At 38.8% G+C, this 19,405-nt stretch overlaps 1 protein-coding gene across 2 annotated transcripts in view; it reads right to left on the bottom strand.

Moving 5' to 3' along the window:
- Positions 1 to 3,893: 3,893 nt before the first annotated feature.
- The window catches only part of TMEM87B (transmembrane protein 87B), a 52,216-nt gene continuing 36,704 nt past the window's right edge, over positions 3,894 to 19,405 (bottom strand). For both annotated transcript variants that reach the window (XM_059405604.1, XM_059405603.1), the window contains exons 14-19: positions 19,219 to 19,322; positions 17,343 to 17,416; positions 10,901 to 10,974; positions 8,527 to 8,579; positions 8,208 to 8,238; positions 3,894 to 7,064 (exon numbers count right to left, since the gene is read on the bottom strand). In XM_059405604.1, coding sequence (XP_059261587.1) covers positions 7,005 to 7,064; positions 8,208 to 8,238; positions 8,527 to 8,579; positions 10,901 to 10,974; positions 17,343 to 17,416; positions 19,219 to 19,322 — 396 coding nt within the window. In that variant the 3' untranslated portion in view covers positions 3,894 to 7,004. The remainder of the gene's footprint in view (positions 7,065 to 8,207; positions 8,239 to 8,526; positions 8,580 to 10,900; positions 10,975 to 17,342; positions 17,417 to 19,218; positions 19,323 to 19,405) is intronic.

The following is a 19,405-nucleotide window of genomic DNA, read 5'->3' as shown; positions in this document are numbered from 1 at the left end:
ATCATGGTGCTTGTGTGTAGGGTAGGACACACGTTCAGCTCTCATACAGCCAGTTTACAAGTCTAACTTAAACTTCACTTCCTGCTTATACTCTGCTGTGCAAAGCCGTACATAAGCATGTGGCCTTTTAGATTCCCAGAACTACACTGGAGCTTTTCTTTTTAGTTTTACCTTTTGAGGCTTTTGGTTAGTCTATTGTTTGCTTCCATTGTTATTTATTGCCTCGGGCAGCAACATTGGAACACTTCACCGAGAATATTTTTTAACAAACTTCCCCAAGGAAGAGGTTTTTAACACTGGGCAAGCTCTGGCCCAGGTCAAATAAAGATAAGGCTTTCTAGTTGTGAATTCCAAGGAATGAATGCCCCCTGCAGAACTGGGAATGTGGGCCCTTAATTTAGAAGGCCACTCTTATGCTGGGGAACAGGGTAGGGGAGTAGGACAGATGGAAGGGAAACTTGGTGTTCTTACTGAAATTCAGGCATTTTATTCTTGAGTAAATTTTCCTTAGGTTGCTGCAAGACTGGTTAATTTCCAGAGTTCTGAAAGTTAATTCTGAAAGTTTTTATGAGATTTTCATTGTTATTGTTGTTGTTATGAAGGGACAAACTTCCAGAGGTCCTTAGTCCCTCATTATCTCTGATGTCACCTCCACATCATTTTTGTAAGCAGGCGGTTTACTGGGTTGGACTCAAGTCAAACTTGGTCCCGTGTTAGCAGAAATCTCAGTTCTACTTTCTTGGCTTTGGATGAGTTGCGTGGCGTCTGTCCCACACACGCATCGTCCAGGTTGAGGCTGTGATTTGGGAGGTTTCTCTTCTCTTTCTCTTCGCGGCTACTGCAATTCAAATCTCTGCCTTCTTCCAATTCAGCAAGGAAAAGATCAGGGTTTATATCCAGGTTTAATTTTTATATTTGACAAGAACTGTGGTCGGCTAGTGGTGAAAAAGCCCTAAAAAAATGGGGAAATCACCCAGTGTAGTCCCCTTCATCCAAGTGTTGTTGAGTCCCTTCCTATGCCCCCCTGCTTTGTGTCTGTTGCCAGTGTCTTCACATAGTTGTCATTGAAATTTTGCCTAGAGTTGTTATTTGTAGGGAAGTTTGGTCCTCTTCACAGATCTCGAAATCCACAAATGCATTTGATAATAATACAATTCATTGATTATTTTTTTCTGGGAATGGCAGTGCTCTTTGTGTCCACTTTCACAAAGCTTTTTTTGTTTGTTGGTTTTTGTTTTTAATTTCATCTCTAAATTTGTTTAATGGCATTTGGAAAGTAAATTAAAGAAAATTTTAAAGGCAAGATTTACAGACCAGAAGTCTTCAGAGGTATTACTTTGGCACCATCTGCTGGAGAGCTTTTAAAAGTTTTCTGGTACATCAACTTCCACGCAGCTTCTTACAACTTTTTCAGAGTGTTTTATATTGCCCAAATTATTTACATCTGAATTCAGTACCATACCAGCTTATATTAATAGGAATTTAGCAATGGTAGTAAATAGTAAAAAGTAGTAAGTAGGGGCGCCTAGGTGGTTCTGTGGGTTAAAGCCTCTGCCTTTGGCTCAGGTCATGATCCCAGCATCCTGGGATCGAACCCCACATCTGGCTCTCTGCTAGGCGGGGAGCTTGCTTCCCCCTCTCTCTCTGCCTACTTGTGATTTCTGTCTGTCAAATAAATAAGTAAAATCTTAAAAAAAAAAAAAGTAGTAAGTAGTAAATCCACTACCACTTAAGGGGCAATAGCTTGCCCTGGGAAGCTGCCATTGCAACACATGTAAATAAGTCTTGGAATGTGAGTTTCATATGGAGGACTTTAAGCCAGCTGGGTCTCTGTAGCCTCCATGACAATCGCCAATGCGTTTTTTGGTAACGTCGCTGTGTTGTGAAGGCCTGAGCACCAAGCACTTTAGATACATGACCTTAATCCTCTAACAAGCAACCACATACCTCCTCCCTGCCAGGATTTCATAGAAACCCTTTGAGGGTTAACACCAATATTATACCAGCTTTCCATTCACCAGGAGGGTGACTTTGGACAAGTCGTTTAGCCATGCTCAGTCTGTTTTCTCATCTATAAATTCACAGGCTACACCCACCTTACTGACTACAGACACTGTGATGGTTAACAGAGCCTGCCACTCTGTGAGCACTCCCAACCCTCCCTAAACTATCAGCACTATTACTACAACAGATGTCCTTTTCCTCCAGGGAATACCCATCTTGGTCACTCCCAAGGCTGGGAGAATGTCCAAGAATGTTCTCCATGTTCCATTTACTTACTTGGGGCAGGATGGATTTTTATTTTTTAATGGATTAAGCTGTGTTCTGAGAGCATGCGCGTTTCTAGATTTTCTGATAATCATATAGTCTACTATGGACTATCACTTTTTAGATATTTCTCCATATGTTTACCTTAGAAAATAGAAAGGCATAAGTTTTTGTCTTCCTTGTCCACTGCTCCCAAAGAATCTGTAGCAGGAGCCAGTAGCTGTCCCCCCCAAATCCATCCTCTCCTTCACAGAGTAGAATAGCAGGCAAGTGTATGGCTCTTATTTCCTAGATGCCTGGCAGCTTGTGTGGCCCTGTGAGTGCCCATGGAATATGCTCGGAAGTGATGAGCAGCACTTCCATTTTCACCCCATAAAACTCCCCAGTCTGTCCTTTCTCCTTGTCGGCTACATGGAGATGACTGGCCCTAGTTGCTGGAGGGCCACCAGAGAGAAACTTTGGGTCCCTGAGCCATGTGTGGGGGAAGCTTGTCTTGCCCACCTCTATACCCATGCCAGAATTGTTGCATGACCAGGAAATGAACTTCTTTTTGTCTTAACCTTCTGAAACGTTGGATCACGTTGTGACCACTGCTTAGCTAAATCTAAACATTAACCATGAATGCCACTGTAGTCCATTTCCACTCAATCCTTTCTCTACTTTGTGTTTTCATGGATAGTTCACAACAGTGACTTTGTATCTTATTTCTTATAAATAATTTTCTGTTATTATAATGAATTCTTCATAATTTAATGGTTGCAGTATCCCATAAAGTAGCTGGCTAGACCTTAATTCACTTACTATTCTACTGTTGATATTTAGTTTGTTTCTAATTCTGTCTCCACTTTAAATAATCATCTAATAATCATTTTTATGCAGAAGCCTTCTACAGTTTGAATCATTTTAAAAAAGATCACCAGAACTGGCAGGAACCAAAGGTTATAAACACGTTGTTGAACTTCTTTTCTTGAAGACTGAATCAAGCATATTACTATAATTGAGTGTGTTCATCAGACTTTGCAAGCAGATTTTATAAATGTTAGTATAAACTTGTTAATTTTTAAAATTCCCCATCTTGTATTTTGCATTAAAAAATGTATTTATTTATTTATCAAAGATTTTATTTATTTATTCAAGAGAGAGAGGTAGGTGCAGGGAGAGGGAGAAGCAGGTTCCCTGCTGAGCAGGGAACCCAAAGCAGGACTCAACCCCGGACCCTGGGATCATGACCTGAGCTGAAGACAGATGCATAAGCAAGTGAGTCACCCAGCCACCCCTATTTATTTATTGGGGCAGAGAGAGTGCACAGAAGGAGAGGGAGAGCGACTCTCAAGCAGACTCCCTGCTGAGTGAGTGCAAAGCCCAACACAGGCTTGATCTCAGGACCCTGAGGTCATGACCTGAGCCAAAACCAAGAGCTGGACACTTAGCCCCCTGAGGCTACCCAGGCGCCCCATATTTTGCATTTCTTTGCTCACTACTGAGGTTGAACAGTTTTCCGTATTTGTTAATTAGTGCGTCTCCTGTCTTAAGACTTTTGTTTAAAGCCTGGCATCTATTTGGGCCTACATTTCCTGCAGCTTCACATAATCTAGCACTAACAGAATACTAGAATCAATCACCCAGAATTTCAGAAAGCATTTTATTAAAAGTCAGAACAAATATTAAGGCACAAAAATACATAAACTTTTCAAACAAAAATCTTTGAAACAGTTTTGTCCTACATTCAAAGCAACCTTTTCCAAATTATGCAATAATTTAACCCTTTTAAATAGAAAAATATAACTTCTCAAACCCCTAAATTTTCTCCTCAAACACAGGAATACTTTCCTAGCTCTAAAGAAGTTCCTTAATGCAGTACTGAGCTTCTCTATATACTGACATTTCCTTAAAATCCTACCTTTGTCACTTATGTACATTTGATATGTTTAGAACTTTACCAGTATGTTAACCTTTTTTCTTGTAAGTATAAGGCTTGGTGTTTTGTATTGCTTATGGCATGCTGTTGATCATACAAAGACACATTAAGAAAACTAGTTATTTTTTTAAATCTAGCACAACATCTCTCCACTTTAAATTAGTCATGTAGAGCTTAGTGCAATAGACTCAACCCCTTTTATTTATTTTTAAAGTAAACTCTACCCCTAACGTGGGGCTTGAACTCATGATCCCAAGATCAAGAGTTGTATGTTTTACTGAATGAGCCAGGCAGGCACCTCAAACCCCTTTAAAAAAAAAGATATAAAAATTAATCTTATATGTACATTTTTTATACTTTCAGTCTTGACATTATAGTAGTGCAAACATAATGTACTATATCACAGAGGAAAAGTTGGTTTTCTCTACAGGATATGAAAGATTTAAAAATTATCTTCTTTACAGGAAAAGTAAAGGATCATCATCTCTCAGTCTTAAAAAATTCACACTGATTCCTCTATTTTTCCTTATTTTTGAAATAAATTAAGTATCCTTTAAAGCAGACAATTAAATGCTAATCTAACACAAATCATGAAAATTTCCTTGTAAGCAGATTTCACACATCATATAAATCTAACATGACTTGCATAAGAACACTTGAGCATTTTCTCTAGAAACACATAAAACTGGACTCTACTCAAATTCCTTCATTTATATTGAGACCCATCTTGATGGCAACCCAAGAACAAACTGATCTGATAAACTCAAAAGCTCTAAGGACCAGTTTCTGGACACTTCGTGCAACAGCTGGGGTTGGTATTCCTTTTCCCCAGTGACCTTCAGAGGAAGGACAGCTATAGCCCAAGGACACCCCCTCTTATTTCTGTGAGGGGGCTAAGAGGACCTTCCACAGGCATACTCAGTTCAGGTCAAGAGACATCAACTGACGATACAATCATCACTGAAAGTGACAGATACCATACATGCCCTTTGAAAAACAACATTTCTGACAAGGTTATCAGAAGGGAATCCTGCTTACTCTGGAAGATGAGAAAAGTCTGCATTTCAGCCTGGAGGTGAGCTACACACATCACATCCTTTATCTTTCCCTGCGGAAAGAGATGTTTCTATAGGCTCACCATTGACCCTCCCCATGTCTGCCCCACTACATCTGCAGCTCCTACAGTCTAGAAGCCCAGGACCTTATATTTCAAACTTCAGCTGGAGCCATGACGAGTTGGGGGTCTGCTTCAAAATCCGGGTGGTAGTAGAGAAAAATGTTAGGAATGAGAAGGCAGGGTCACCTCCAGTTCTGCAACAACTGGGCCCAGGGTGAAATACACCAAAACCAGAATAGACCCCACCTTAACTGACATTCTTTTCCTAGGAAGGATGCCCCAAACCGCTCAATGTTCCCTACTGAAAATAAATTTGAAAGTATCTTTCAAGACACGTTATTGCTAGATTTATTATTTTTTTTTTTTTGCTAACTCCTATTACATGAGTAAATGAGAAATAAATCGAAAAGGCAGGTTTGAAAGAAAAACTTCTGTTTTGTAGCTTCACAATGAAAATAAATTAACAGTTATACTTAAATGTTTGTACTGGTTAAGACTTTAAATGCTTCTCAATCAAAATTCTCTGAAGTCATTCTCGATTCAAAAAAGAGCTACAAGATTCTAACTTTTATTCCTATTCTAAATGTCCACTAGCCCTGTATCTTTGGTCATGAAAGCAGCAAAACATTCACATTTCCAACATTCTACATTCAACTACTTTTCAAGTTTAGAATGTTCTGCACTTAAAAAAATATTAAAACAAAAAATTCTCAAATCATATATTACATACATAATGTAACAAAGTGATGTATAAAACGTGATTAAAGGTTAAGGAATTATTACAAGATTAATAGTGACATACTGTGCAGGTAAATACATGTTTCATTATGAAACCGAATAAACCAAGATTATGTAAAGAGTGTTCTAGCATCTACAAGGGTCACTGGTAGTGAGCCCCCAGCTTGCCAGAGAGGAACTGCGATATGGCCACATGTCTAGCACCTGCCCCAGACAGACTCCGCAGCAGCACGTGCACATATGGCCTGAGGACACAACGACAGAGCAAATCCTTGGAAGTGATCATCAAGACCTCTTACCTGTGTACTTGTGTTCCCCTGAGCTCAGAGAGGACCCAATTCTGATTTGGTGTGCATGGTGATATTCACAAACAAGGACTTTGTGTGGACCCGTATGTATACGTACACACACACACCAAAGCTAACCATATAAACATGCTCATGTTCTAAGGCTAACCAAATTGTACTTAATTTCAAATCACTCCAGTATAAAAGTCAAAGAAAATTATTATTGCATCTAGTAACTATACACCCAAGAGATGGAGATGCTGCTTTACTACAGAAGAATCACATCATCTACCTCAAAGGTTAATGAAGAACAGTAGGAGTGTTTATGTAAAAAATATTTTTAAGCCTGGAATCGTCATATTTTCCAGAGAAAAGAGAAAATCCAAACCCACGTCCCTATTACCACTCAGCTAAGGGGATTTGGGCATATTTTTTTAATCATAATACTTTTCTTACATTATTTCCAAATCCAGGCAATTTGATGGACATGAAGCCGACATTCCAGAGCAGCTTAAAATGGTCGTAGAACCCTCATACCACCTGAATTCTTAGTTGTAATACACAGATTTCCAAGATAATGCAATGAAACCTTGTTGCACTCCATCAAAACAAAGCCCGCTTTCAGTCTTGAGGAAGGCCTTCACCATTAACTATGTGTCACTTCTATGGGTTTCAATCACATTATCTTTTCTGACGAGAACATTTTTTCTGCCATTTCAGATCTGGTCATGATTTCCTTAAAAAACAACAACAACAACAACAAAAATGATATACTTGCAAATGTTAATGCTCCTTTCAGAACATAACAATTCTCTAATCTTTCAATGGTCACGATTTTGTGGGGGACTAAGTAGAGTCACTGGCACACACAAAAATATTAGATACAGAAAATAAACACCAGATAATACACACGTCTAGTGATGTATGCTCGATATCCGTTGGCAAGTTCAGAAAACCTGAACAGCCTGCCAGCTGGGAAACGTCTTGAGTTTAGAATTAGCAGGGAGACGTAGGGATGGGGCTAACATGGATCTCCGAGGCCGAGTTCCTCCGGGGATCTGCCTCACTTTACACAATTCATGTATTTTGAAATTACAAAATTACTTATCATATGAATCCTCTAAGTGCCCTTTTAAAAGCAATTCTCCAGGGCGTGTCTTTCTGTAGAGTTCTAAATCCTCAAGTTCAACTCCTTTGCAGCCACGTGCGTGTCTACTACAGCCTCCTCAAAACTTGCCGCCTACCGTCAGATCAGCCTGCTGCGGCTGGTCACCGCCCTTCCCTTCTGTCAACAAAGCCGCAGGTTCTCTCCTGCTCTCCTGGCCACCACCTAAATCACGCCTAGGCTACCACTCCTGGTCTCTACAATTCCTTCCTGTAAGCCCCTATTCCCCACATCCACCCTTTAATTCTTATAATTCAGACTTCTTCCCATTGTGGGCCACACTCCAATGTCCAGATGATCTGTAACTCATTTTTCTCCCCCAAACCTTGCCAAATCCACATCTTCTATTCAAATCTCCAGGTTAATAAATGAATATGAGACAGAAACTCTAATATCCCCCAAAATATGTTAAGTATAGATTAATTTAGACAAACTGCCATCTTAAAGTATTCTAAACTCTTAAAAACATACAAGAAGTTAGAAAATCATAGACTTGAAATCTTGTAATTCTCCTTTCCTTCATACCAACAAGCGCTTATCTTTCTCCTGTTTTAAATGAGGCTGGAGCTCCTTTACACTTTACTGACAAATCAGTGCAGTCTGCCAACCTGCTGAATTTATCATCATTTTATAAAGTTCCAGAATTTCTTTCTGAAATACACTTGTACTTTGTGAAAATAACAGGACCAAGAAAATACGCAAAAAATGTTTTACCTCGTCTGAATCCACTAACACAGGAAGAGCTCTGAAACAAAACAAAAACAGACAACAATGTCGTTAAAAGGCCAATGTACATACTAAAGCCAAGTATAGGCATAGTCTGTGATCTACAAATCTGGAGGGACAGAGCCAATGGAAATAAACACCTCAGTTCACCAACAAACATGACATGAAACCGGTCATTCAGTAGTGGTGGGGGCTTATAAAAATATAGAGAGGTATGATATTTGAAAAGCACATGACAAAGTATGAGAATTATCTCTTTATACGATATCCTAAAGTTTAGAGTCAAACTTTAACAGAGGATATTTACACATCTGTGAATGAGGAGGGAATATTTTCTTCTACCCACTTCAAATCTTCATCCTGTAGAAATAAATATTTATATATTAGCATTTGCTTAGAATCCCTGAAAGTAGAATTTTAAGGTATAATGTATATAAATTTAAGCATTTAAATTCAAATGCACAATCCTTTTCATTTCCACATCTCCTAAGAAGTTGGCATGCATGCCACACAGAAATTATGCCAGTATTTTCTTAAACAGGCAAAGAAACAAAAATTCTGGATTTCAGAATTTCATACTTCTTGGTTTTCATTAGATTCACAGGTTTTATTTCTTTGTCCTGAAAAACCATAGCAGAAACACAGTTGATTTATAAGACAGAAAAAGCAAGAATACTGATTTTTATTGTTTTTTTACTCCTAGCATTCATTATGCCTCCTAATTTGTTCAAGTTTTTATATCATGAGTTTATAATCTTTCGAAAGGAAAACATGACAGTTTGGTTTGCAAAAGCAAACTGGAATTTTGTACTGTCTGGGGCAAATTTCAGTAAGTTGAATTCTGAACCAACTCTCTATAGTTCTCAGGAATGACTGAGTTCAAGAGCTCCCAACAGCCAAATGTGGTATTGTTACACCCGATCCAAGAGATGGTGCAACTGGAATACGAAATGACAAGCACCTAGTGATGACTGCTCCTCTGAAGTCGTTGTTAAAAATCAAGTAGTTGCTTATTACTAAATTGACAAAAGCCTATTTATTTCTGTCACTTCTATTTATGCTCATCTCTCTGCAGGAGACAAGAAAAGAAAAACAGGTCGGTCAGGGTATCTATTTCTTAACAGAGACTTAATTATGGTTATCTCACAGGGAGAAAGAAAAATAAAAGGTATATTAAATAAATCAAAATGTTTCTTTGTGATTTGGCTACATGGAATACTCTGGTTCTAGTATTAATCACATCTTGCTCACCTAGGAGAGAAACAAGGCAGCTGAGCCAGTATTAATAGGAACCCCAATTCTCTGAGTGAGTCTCAAGTAGAAATAAGTCTTGAGATAAGGCTTCTGATTAAGAGCTGACTGCCCTTAATTTAGTGAAATGAAAAAGTATTCTCTCGATGTGCTTGCAAGCATGGTAAAATAAAGTGAGACAGGGATGCCTGGGTGGCTCAGTCAATTATGTCAGCCTTCATTCAGCTCCCGTCATGATCCCAGGGACCTGAGATCGAGTCCCACACTAGGCTCTCTGTTCAGTGGGGAGTCTGTTTCTTCCTCTGCTCCTTCCCCTACTTGCGATCCCTCTCTCTCTGTCAAATAAATTAATAAAATCTTTAAAAAATAAAATAAAATAAACTGATATATATCTCTAAAATAAAAGGAAAATACCTTTTTTTTTTTTTTTTTAAAGATTCTATTCATTTTGACAGAGAGAGACACAGTGAGAGAGGGAACACAAACAGAGGGAGTGGGAGAAGAAGGCTTCCTGTTGGGCAGGGAGCCCGAAGCGAGACCCAAACCCAGGACTCCGGGATCACAAACCCAAGCCAATGGCAGATGCCCAACAACTGAGCCACCCTGGCATCCCAAAAGGAAAATATCTTAATGAATTTAAACTTTAATAGCTCTAACACCAGATAATTAAAACTGCTGTAATTTTTAAAAAGTTTAAATCACTATAAAACTACTTAAAAAACACATTTAAAAAAAATTATTATCAAAAATAAAAATAAAAAAATTTACCAAAACCAACAGATCAAACTGTACTCCTGGGTCATCTATACTGTCAGAATTTATAAGCATACATAAATTTCATAATCTGTTGATCACAACATATATAATTGTAAGAAAGCAGAATATAAAACTATATGAAAGGCACTCCCACTGCCTAATTAATATGCATAAAATATTTTAAAAAACTTATCTCTACTCTCTATTTGACCATTTTCTGCAAGCTTCCACAGTTCTATAACAAATGCTAATTTTGTTAACTGCACAGGCAATACATAAAGTCCTTTCCTAACAGATAGCAGATGTTATCTGAAATGGCTTCAAAAATCACTTTTAAAATGTTGAAAAATTAACACAAGCTTCCACTATGTCAAAGCTTCTCCATCTTTAGTGTGCATGTGAGTCATCTCTGGAATCCTGTGAAGAAGCAGATTCAGACTCAGTAGGTCTGCGGTGGGCCTGAGCCCACGAGTTGAACAGGCTCCCAGCGACGCCCATGCAGCTGGTCCGAGAATGGCCCCGGCAGCCGGTATCTACCAGCAGTAACGGCCAGCAGGCTTAACTAGTGTCGCTGCTCGGTAACACCGAATGTCACGCAAAAAATCTTAGTAGAAAAAGTTTTCCTGACAGTCAGAGAATGTGACACAGACTCTGTTAAAGTATCTTATACTCACAAAATTATCAGAAGTAGCAGGTTTAGCTGTTCCGTTGGAAACCGTTTTTGAGACTCTTAATTTTATTCCTTCAGCTATAATGAGAAACATTATGGAGAGAAATATATAAATTGGAAAATGTTATTTTCTTTCATAATCTCACATTTAATAACCCAACAAAGATATGTTTTTATAGAGAGATGTATATATATCTAATTATTCATATATGCATATATCTAAAGAAGGGTTAATACTGGAAGCTTCAGGCAGGGTGCTGGCTTTAACATACAACTTGGAAATATAAGAGGAATGGCAAAAATTAATAGATTTCACAAATGTTTCAATAACAACGAGGTTTTCAAGATGCTAGTTTAGAATTCTGGTTTTAGAGGAATTTAAATATACAAGCAAACATAAATGCATATTTCCTTAGATAGTTCCGATACATTTTAAAATTTATGGATTTAAAAAATCTATAGATGAGGTGCCTGGGTGTCTCAGTCGGTTAAGCATCTGCCTTCAGGCTCAGGTTGCGATCCGGAGATCCTGGGATCAAGTCCCGTATCAGGCTCCCTGCTCTCTGGGGAGTCTGCTCTTCCCTCTGCTCCTGCCTCTCTCTCTCATGAATAAATAAAGAAAATCTTTAAAAAAATAAAATAAAAATAAAAACCTATAGAATTTGCAGTATCATATTTAATAATAAAACATCTTTGGCTATGCCTTCACTTCTCTGAGGTGTACATTTTGGAATGTACCTATGGTCAAAATAAAATAGGGAAGGGGATTTTCTTTCTTCCTGTATGACCCAGGCTCTCCTTTCTGCAGCAGTTTCAGAACAGAGGTTAAGAGCATGAGTCCTGGAACCAGACTGCCCCACCTAGGATTCTGGCTCTCCCTATGCAACCCTGGGCAAAACAGTTAACTTTTTGTGGCTCAGTGTCCCCAGCAACACAATGAGATAATACTGATCTCTACCCATAGGGTTCTGATGAGCATTAAACAAGTTAGTGATACAAGGTGCCTGACACGTAATTTATGCCCCATAAGTATTCATCTTAATTATTAAAATAATTTTCAAATTGTGTTTCTCCATAAACAAGGTCAGTTGGTATATTATAATCATGAAGTGCTATAATGAATGAAAATGAGATTCCTCGATCAAAAAATGTTTCCATGGGGGCATTTTTTTTTAAAAGATTTTATTTATTTATTTGATAGAGAGAGATCACAAGTAGACAGAGAGGCAGGCAGAGAGAGAGAGAGAGAGAGAGAGGGACACAGGCTCCCTGCTGAGCAGAGAGTCCGATGCGAGACTCGATCCCAGGACCCTAAGATCATTACCTGAGCCAAAGGCAGCAGCTTAACCCACTGAGCCACCCAGGTGCCCCTCCAAGGGGGCATTTTTAAAAAAAATATTTTATTTGTTTGACAGAGAGACACAGCGAGAGAGGAAACACAAGCAGGGGGAGCGGGAGAGGGAGAAGCAGGCTTACCGCCAAGCAGGGAGCCCGATGCAGGGTCCGTCTGATCCCAGGACCCCGGGATCATGACCCGAGCCGAAGGCAAACACTCAACGTCTGAGCCACCCAGGCGCCCCTCCATGGAGGGCATTTAAAATCCCAACATTTGAGATCTATTCTCTCAGTGGGGCAACACACTGATTTTTTAAATTAAGGTGCAATACAGATAATAAAATACACAAATTTTAAGTGTATAGTCTAGGAGATTTTACAAATATATACACTTGTGCAACTACCATCTTGGGTGAGACCTTTAACATTCCAACATTACAGAAGGTTTTTAAATTCCTTTCTGGTCAATCCTAATCCTACCAGAAGCAATCATTGTTCTGATTTACATAATCACCACGGTTTAGTTCTGCCTGTTCTGGAACTTCACATATAGAATCATAATCCAGGGGCTCAGTATTCTTTTGGATTTGCCTACTTTCACTCAACATAAAGGTTTTGAGATTTATGTTGCAGTGTTGGTTACTTTTGAGATGGAACAGCAGCCCACTGTGTGGGCTACTTTATCTATTGTGTGGGCCACATTGTGTGGGTACACCACAAATACTTTATCTATTCAACTGTTGATGGACACTGGGTTATATCCAGTTTTGAACTATTAAGAATAAACCTGCTGGAAAATAATGGTGTACATCAGTATCTTTCTATGAATATTGCTTTCACTTCTATAATTTTTTCTAGGTAAATAGCTTGGCGTAGAATGGCTGGGTTGGGGGCACGTGGGTGGCTCAGTTGTTTGGGCAACTGCCTTCGGCTCAGGTCATGATCCTGGAGTCCTGGGATAGAGCCCCACATCGGGCTCCCTGTTCAGCGGGGAGTCGGCCTCTCCGAATGACCTCTCTCCTCTCATGCTCTCTCTTGTTCTCTCTCTCTCTCAAATAAATAAATAAATAAATAAAGTCTTAAAAAAAAAAAAAGAATGACTGGGTTGTATGGTAGACATAGGTTTAAGAACCAAATTGGTTCTTTTTAAGAACCAATTTTTTTTTTTTTAATTTTTAGAACCAAATTGTTTTTTAAAGAAGTCTTAGTACTTTACATTCCTTCCAGTAGTGTCTGAGTGATCTAGCTGTTCCACATCCTCTCCAACAGTTCATGCTGTCAGTCTTTTAATCATTCTAGTGGGTATGTGGTGGTATCTCACTCTGGTTTTAATTTGTGTTTCCCTGATAACCAATTATACCGAGCACCTTTTCACATGCTTATTGGTCATTCCTTTGTCTTCTTTGGTGAAGTGTCAAGTATTTTTTTGTTTTTACAAATTGAGTTATATTTTATTGATTGATAGGAATTTTACTTATATTTTGGATACAAGTCTTTTCTCGGATATATGTACAGAGAATTTTTTATTTAAGTCTAAGTCTAATTTTTTATTTAAGTCTAAGAATTTTTTATTTAAGTCCCTTTGTTTTCTTGTTTCTCTGGATGAGTATTTTAATTTCTGTAAAGTCAATTTATTAGTTTTTTAAATTGTATGGTAACTCCTCATGTCCTAAGGTTATTAAGATACTTTGTTTTCTTTCAGAAGAGTTAATAGTTTTGGGGGGGGGGGCAAAGGAGGAGAGAGAGAATCCTAAGCACGTTCCATACCCAGCGCAGAGCCCAACATGGGGCCCAATCTCACAACCCTGAGATCATGACCCGAGCCGAAATCAAGAGTCAGACATTTAACTGCCTGAGCCACCCAGGTGCCCGCAGAAGAGTTATAGTTTAAGTTCTCACATCTAGGTGTGTAGTCCATCCTGAATTAATTATTATGTGATATCTGTGTAAGGATTCTAGGTGAATTTTCCTCCATGTTTTCATCTAGTTGTTCCAACAACTAGATTTGCTGACAGTACTATTCTGTCCTCATAGAACATCCTGGTTCTCTTGTAAAGATTAGTTGGTGAATGAAGTTTCCAGTTTGGAGCTACTTTAACTATTAATTCATTTTATTATTCATATTTATAAATATTTATTTATTTATTTATTTATTTATTTATTTATAGAGTGGGGAAGGGCAGAGAGGGAGGGAGGGAGGGAAAGAGAATCCCAAGCAGGTTCCACACCTAGCAGGAGCTTGATCTGGGGCTGGATCCCACAATCCTAAGATTATGACCTGAGCTAAAACCAAGACCAGGTCTTTCAACCAACTGGGTCCCCCAGGTGCCTTTGTTGCATTCCTTTTAAAAAATAAAACCTTTAGAAACCTACTATGTGAAATCAATTGGCTACTTATAAAAGTACTTTCTTCAGAATGTTATTAACAGAGTAACAACAACAGTATCAACTGACCATATACTTGTGGATTTATCTCTGGACTTTTTTATTTTTTTAAGATTTTATTTATTTATTTGACAGAGAGGAACACAAGCAGGGGGAGTGGGTGAGAGAGAGGCAGGCTCTCCACTGAACAGGGAGCCTGATGCAGGGCTCGATCCCAGGACCCTGGGATCATGACCTGAGCCAAAGGCAGAAGCTTAATGACTGAGCCACTCAGGTGCCCCTGAACTCTATTTTGAAACACTACTGTGTTTCTCCATCCTTCTGCCAATATCACACTATCTTGATCAGTAGAACTTGAAATTTTTTAAAGTCTTGAAATTACTATAAGTCTATTAATTTTATTTATTTAGATAGAATTTCCACACTATAAAATGCACCATCTTGAAGTGTACAATTTGGTAGATTTCAGGACAACCATCACCACTAATTTCAGAAGATTTTCTGGATGCCTAGGTGGCTCAGTCAGTTATGCATCTGCCTTCTCAGGTCATACATGACCCCAGGGTCCTAGGATCGAGTCCCACATCGGCCTCCTTGCTCAGAGGGGAGCCTGCTTCTCCCTTTGCCTCTCCCTCTGCTTCTCCCCTCACTCCTGCTCTCTCTTACTGACAAATAAATAATCTTTAAATGGTACCTTTTTTAAAAGATTTTTTCTTTATTTGACAGAGAATGAGAGAAAGCCCAAGAAGTGGGGAGAAGCAGGCAGAAGGAGAGGGAGAAGCAGGCTTCCTACTGAGTAGGGAGCCTGATGTGGGGCTCGATCCCATAATCCTTAGGTCATAATCTAAGCCAAAGGCAGACACTTGACCCACTGAGCCACCAAGGTGCCCCAATAAATAAAGTCTTAAAAGAAAGAAAGAAACAAAAAAAAAGGATTTTCATTACCCTAAAAAGAAACCACATGTCTATTAATCTGTCTCTATGGATTTACCTTTTCTTTTTTTTTTTTTTAATAATGTTTCTTTTATTTTTTAAAACATTTTATTTATATATTTTACAGAAAGAGAGATCAAAAGCAGGCAGAGAGGCAGGTGCGAGGGAGGGGGGCGGTGGAGGGGGAACAGGCTCTCCACCAAGCAGAGCCCAATGTGGGGCTTGATTCCAGGACCTTGAGACTATGATGTGAGCTGAAGGCAGAGGCTTAACCTACTGAGCCACCCAGGCGCCCCTCTATGGATTTACCTTTTATGGACTTATCATTTAACTGGAATCATACAATTTGTGATCTGTAGGATTGGCTTCTTTCACTTAGTATAATGTTTTCAAGATTTGCCCATGTTGTAATTACAAGAATGTTCGGGTTCTTCTAGGTCCTCTTCTTTTTCATACATATTTTAAAATCAGATTAACTGGGGCGCCTGGATGCCACAGTCAGTTGAGCATCTGACTCTTGATTTTAGCTCAGGCCATGATCTCAGGGTCCTGGGATCAAGCCCCATGTCACGCTCCATGCTCACTGGGGTGCCTGCTTAATATTCTTTTCTCCCTCTGCCCCACCCCTATGCTCTCTCAGTCTTCCTTTCTAAAATAAATTTGAAAAAAAAATTTCTCTAAAATAAATAAATAAAATCTTTTTTTTTTTTTTAAGATTTTATTTATTTATTTGACAGACAGAGACCACAAGTAGGCAGAGAAGCAGAGGAGGAAGCAGGCTCCCCACCAGGCAGAGAGCCTCATGTGGGGCTCAATCCCAGGACCCTGGGATCATGACCTGAGCTGAAGGCAGAGGCTTTAACCCACTGAGCCACCCAGGCGCCCCAAATAAATAAAATCTTAAAAAAAATAATTAACCATTATTTTTAACATTAACTGTTTTTTAACATTAACCATAACACATTAACCACTTTTTGTTTTTTTTTTTAAGGTCAGTTAGAATTATGATTGGGATTGCACTGATTCTACTCATCAGATTGTGGTACTGACTGCTTAATAATATTGAGAGTTACAATTCATAAACACATTATAGCTCTACCCTTACTTATTCTCAGCAACTGAATTATGTATTGATGTTGCCTTAACAAATGTTTCAAGTACTATGGTAAAATTAATATAATGAGGGGTGCCTGGGTGGCTTAGTGGGTTACAGCCTCTGCCTTCAGCTCAGGTCATGATCCCAGGGTCCCAGGATCGAGTCCCGCATCAGGCTCTCCTGCCTCCCCCCGACCCCGCTTGCCTCTCTTCCTACTTGTGATTTCTTTCTGCCAAATAAATAAATAAAATTTTAATAAAATAAAATGATAAAGTGCTATGTAGAAATTAATTGAAAGATGAAAACAGCACTAAAACTGTAATTAGAAATGCTATGGGAATGAACAGATATCTATAATTCTGAAAAGCAAGAAGAGATGATTCAAGAAAATTTAGCAATCCTCATTAAGAAGAAGATTATTAGGAGCTAAGCAAAATGTAATCTAAATTACTAGTGTGGAACAGTATACCTACTTTAATATTTAGACTTTAAAAGCAAACAGGTAACAAACATTCAAACTACATTAATGATCATGAAAATTTTATTACTGACTTCCTTTTGTGGCTATCTACCATAAAAGGGCTTTGGGCAGATATAGTTTTAAGATTATTTTAATAGGAAAAAAAATGTATCTGACTTTGCATCATAAGTAAAGGTACAACACAACGGTCATTTAATAAGAAAACATGTCACTTACTTAAATTTTCAGATGGTACCATAAATTCTTCAATTTCATCATCAGAATCATCAATTAACGGCATGAAGGCATATCTACATCAGAAACAAGGAGTAGTTTTACTAGTACATTTAAACCTGTTCGGTTTTTCAGTTGATATCTAAAAGCATCATTACATACAAAAATATTTACATTTTAAAAATTTCTTATAAACTCAAATAACGAATACTTAACTATTTTTACTCTCAAATTAGGAAAGATTATTAGCAATGCAACAGTGAAGCTGGAGCTCCAAGCCCTGCGGGTGAAAGCGTAACTGGTAAGATCTTTCTGGAAAGCAGATCTTCAATGTTCAGGGAAGGGAACTTCACGCTCTACATTTTTTCTCCCTGTCAGGTTTACCCTCCCTGCCCACTACTTGTAAACTTAACTCCTAACAAAAAGTAAATTGCTAATCTTACTGGTGAAAATAAAGTGTACTGACTGAGCCACATTTGCTAGGTCAAAAATATATTCAGAAAGCATTGCTGATAATAACAGTAATCCTAGAAGCAAAGTGCCTAATAAGTAGGGACTGCTTCTATAAATTAGGCTACATTTATATCATGGAATGCTAAAGAGCCATTAAAAATAATGTGGGAGATCGAGGGAGAGCTGGCTGGCTCCATCAGTAGAGCATGCCACTCTCAACTTCAGGGTCATAAGCTGAAGCCCCACACTGGGCATGGAGCCTACTTAAAAAAAAAAAAAAATGGGGTAGATCTGTACAAGATATGGAAAGATGCATCTTAAACAAGAAGGTGAAGAGCAGTGTGTATGCATATGTATGTATTTCTGCATAATTATTATATACTTTTACAAAAAATATGTATCTATTTATTAGAGAGAAAGTGTGTGTGTGTGTGTGCGTGCGCGTGCATGCACGCATGCACACACTTGCACAATGGGGTGGGGCAAAGGAGAGAGTAGACTTGGCACTGAGTTTGGAACCTGACTCAGGGTTTGATCTCATGACCCTGAGATCATGACCTGAGCCAAAACCAAGAGTTGGACGCCTAGGCGTGCCACCCAGGTGTCCCAATTACTATGTACTTTTAAAAAGAGAGGGAGAGTGGGGCACCAGGGTGGCTCAGTGGGTTAAAGCCTCTACCTTCGGCTCAGGTCATGATCCCCGAGTCCTGGGGTAGAGTTCCACATTGGAACCCCTTCTCTGCTCAGTAGGGAGCCTGCTTCCTCCTCTCTCTCTGCCTGCCTCTCTGCCTACTTGTGATCTCTGTCAAATAAATAAATAAAATCTTAAAAAAAAAAGAGAGAGAGAGAGAGGGAGAAACACACACACAGTACATACTTTCAGTTCCCTAGAAGGGCATTCAAGAAACTTCACAGCCCTTTCCCTGGGGAAGAGGAGTGAGGTGAGGGCAGATGGGCTTTCCCATCACATGCAGCCAATGGAACAAACTGAACATACGACTCAAGCTCCTTCTGATATTGGCCCCACTTTTCCTTTTCAGCTTTACTTCCCTCCAATGTAAGCAGTATTAACCAAAATCAAATGTCTCAATGACCACCAAGGTATACCACGTTTTCTGCCACTACCTCAGAAAATGTACATTTTTTCTCAGCTCAGCTTTTCATGGTTCTGCTTCTTTCCTTGAGGAAGATGCTGCCTTTCAAGGAGGCTTCCTCATCCCTCTTCGGTCTTCCCCCGGACTTCCTAGTTTATACAAATCTTATTTCACTGTCTTGCATTATGTCCGTCTCCCTACTTGACTGTGTACTCCTTTAAAAGCGAGGACTACTTCCTCAGTTTCTATAATAAATAAGTGGGCTTTTATTTGAACACAGGAGCAGTGATCAACAAATGCTTGCCAAACTTCCATTTTCCTATGTTAGGTACCTCTGATTGTTTGCTGATGGTCTCCACAAAAACATTATTACAATAAGGATAAGTGAAAAAAGGAAGCTCCAAAACGCATCATCAACCCAGCGTTCCATCCAATCCTATAAGGACAGTTCAAACATGAAATGTTTAATTTTTTAATAAACACAGATAGATTTCCCATTCAAATAGTGTACAATGACAA

The sequence above is a fragment of the Mustela nigripes genome, chromosome 7, assembly GCF_022355385.1.
Source record: "Mustela nigripes isolate SB6536 chromosome 7, MUSNIG.SB6536, whole genome shotgun sequence".
NCBI classification, from domain to species: domain Eukaryota; kingdom Metazoa; phylum Chordata; class Mammalia; order Carnivora; family Mustelidae; genus Mustela; species Mustela nigripes.
The sequence above is the reverse complement of the archived record's forward strand: the minus strand, read 5'-3'. Positions and strand labels throughout refer to the sequence as shown.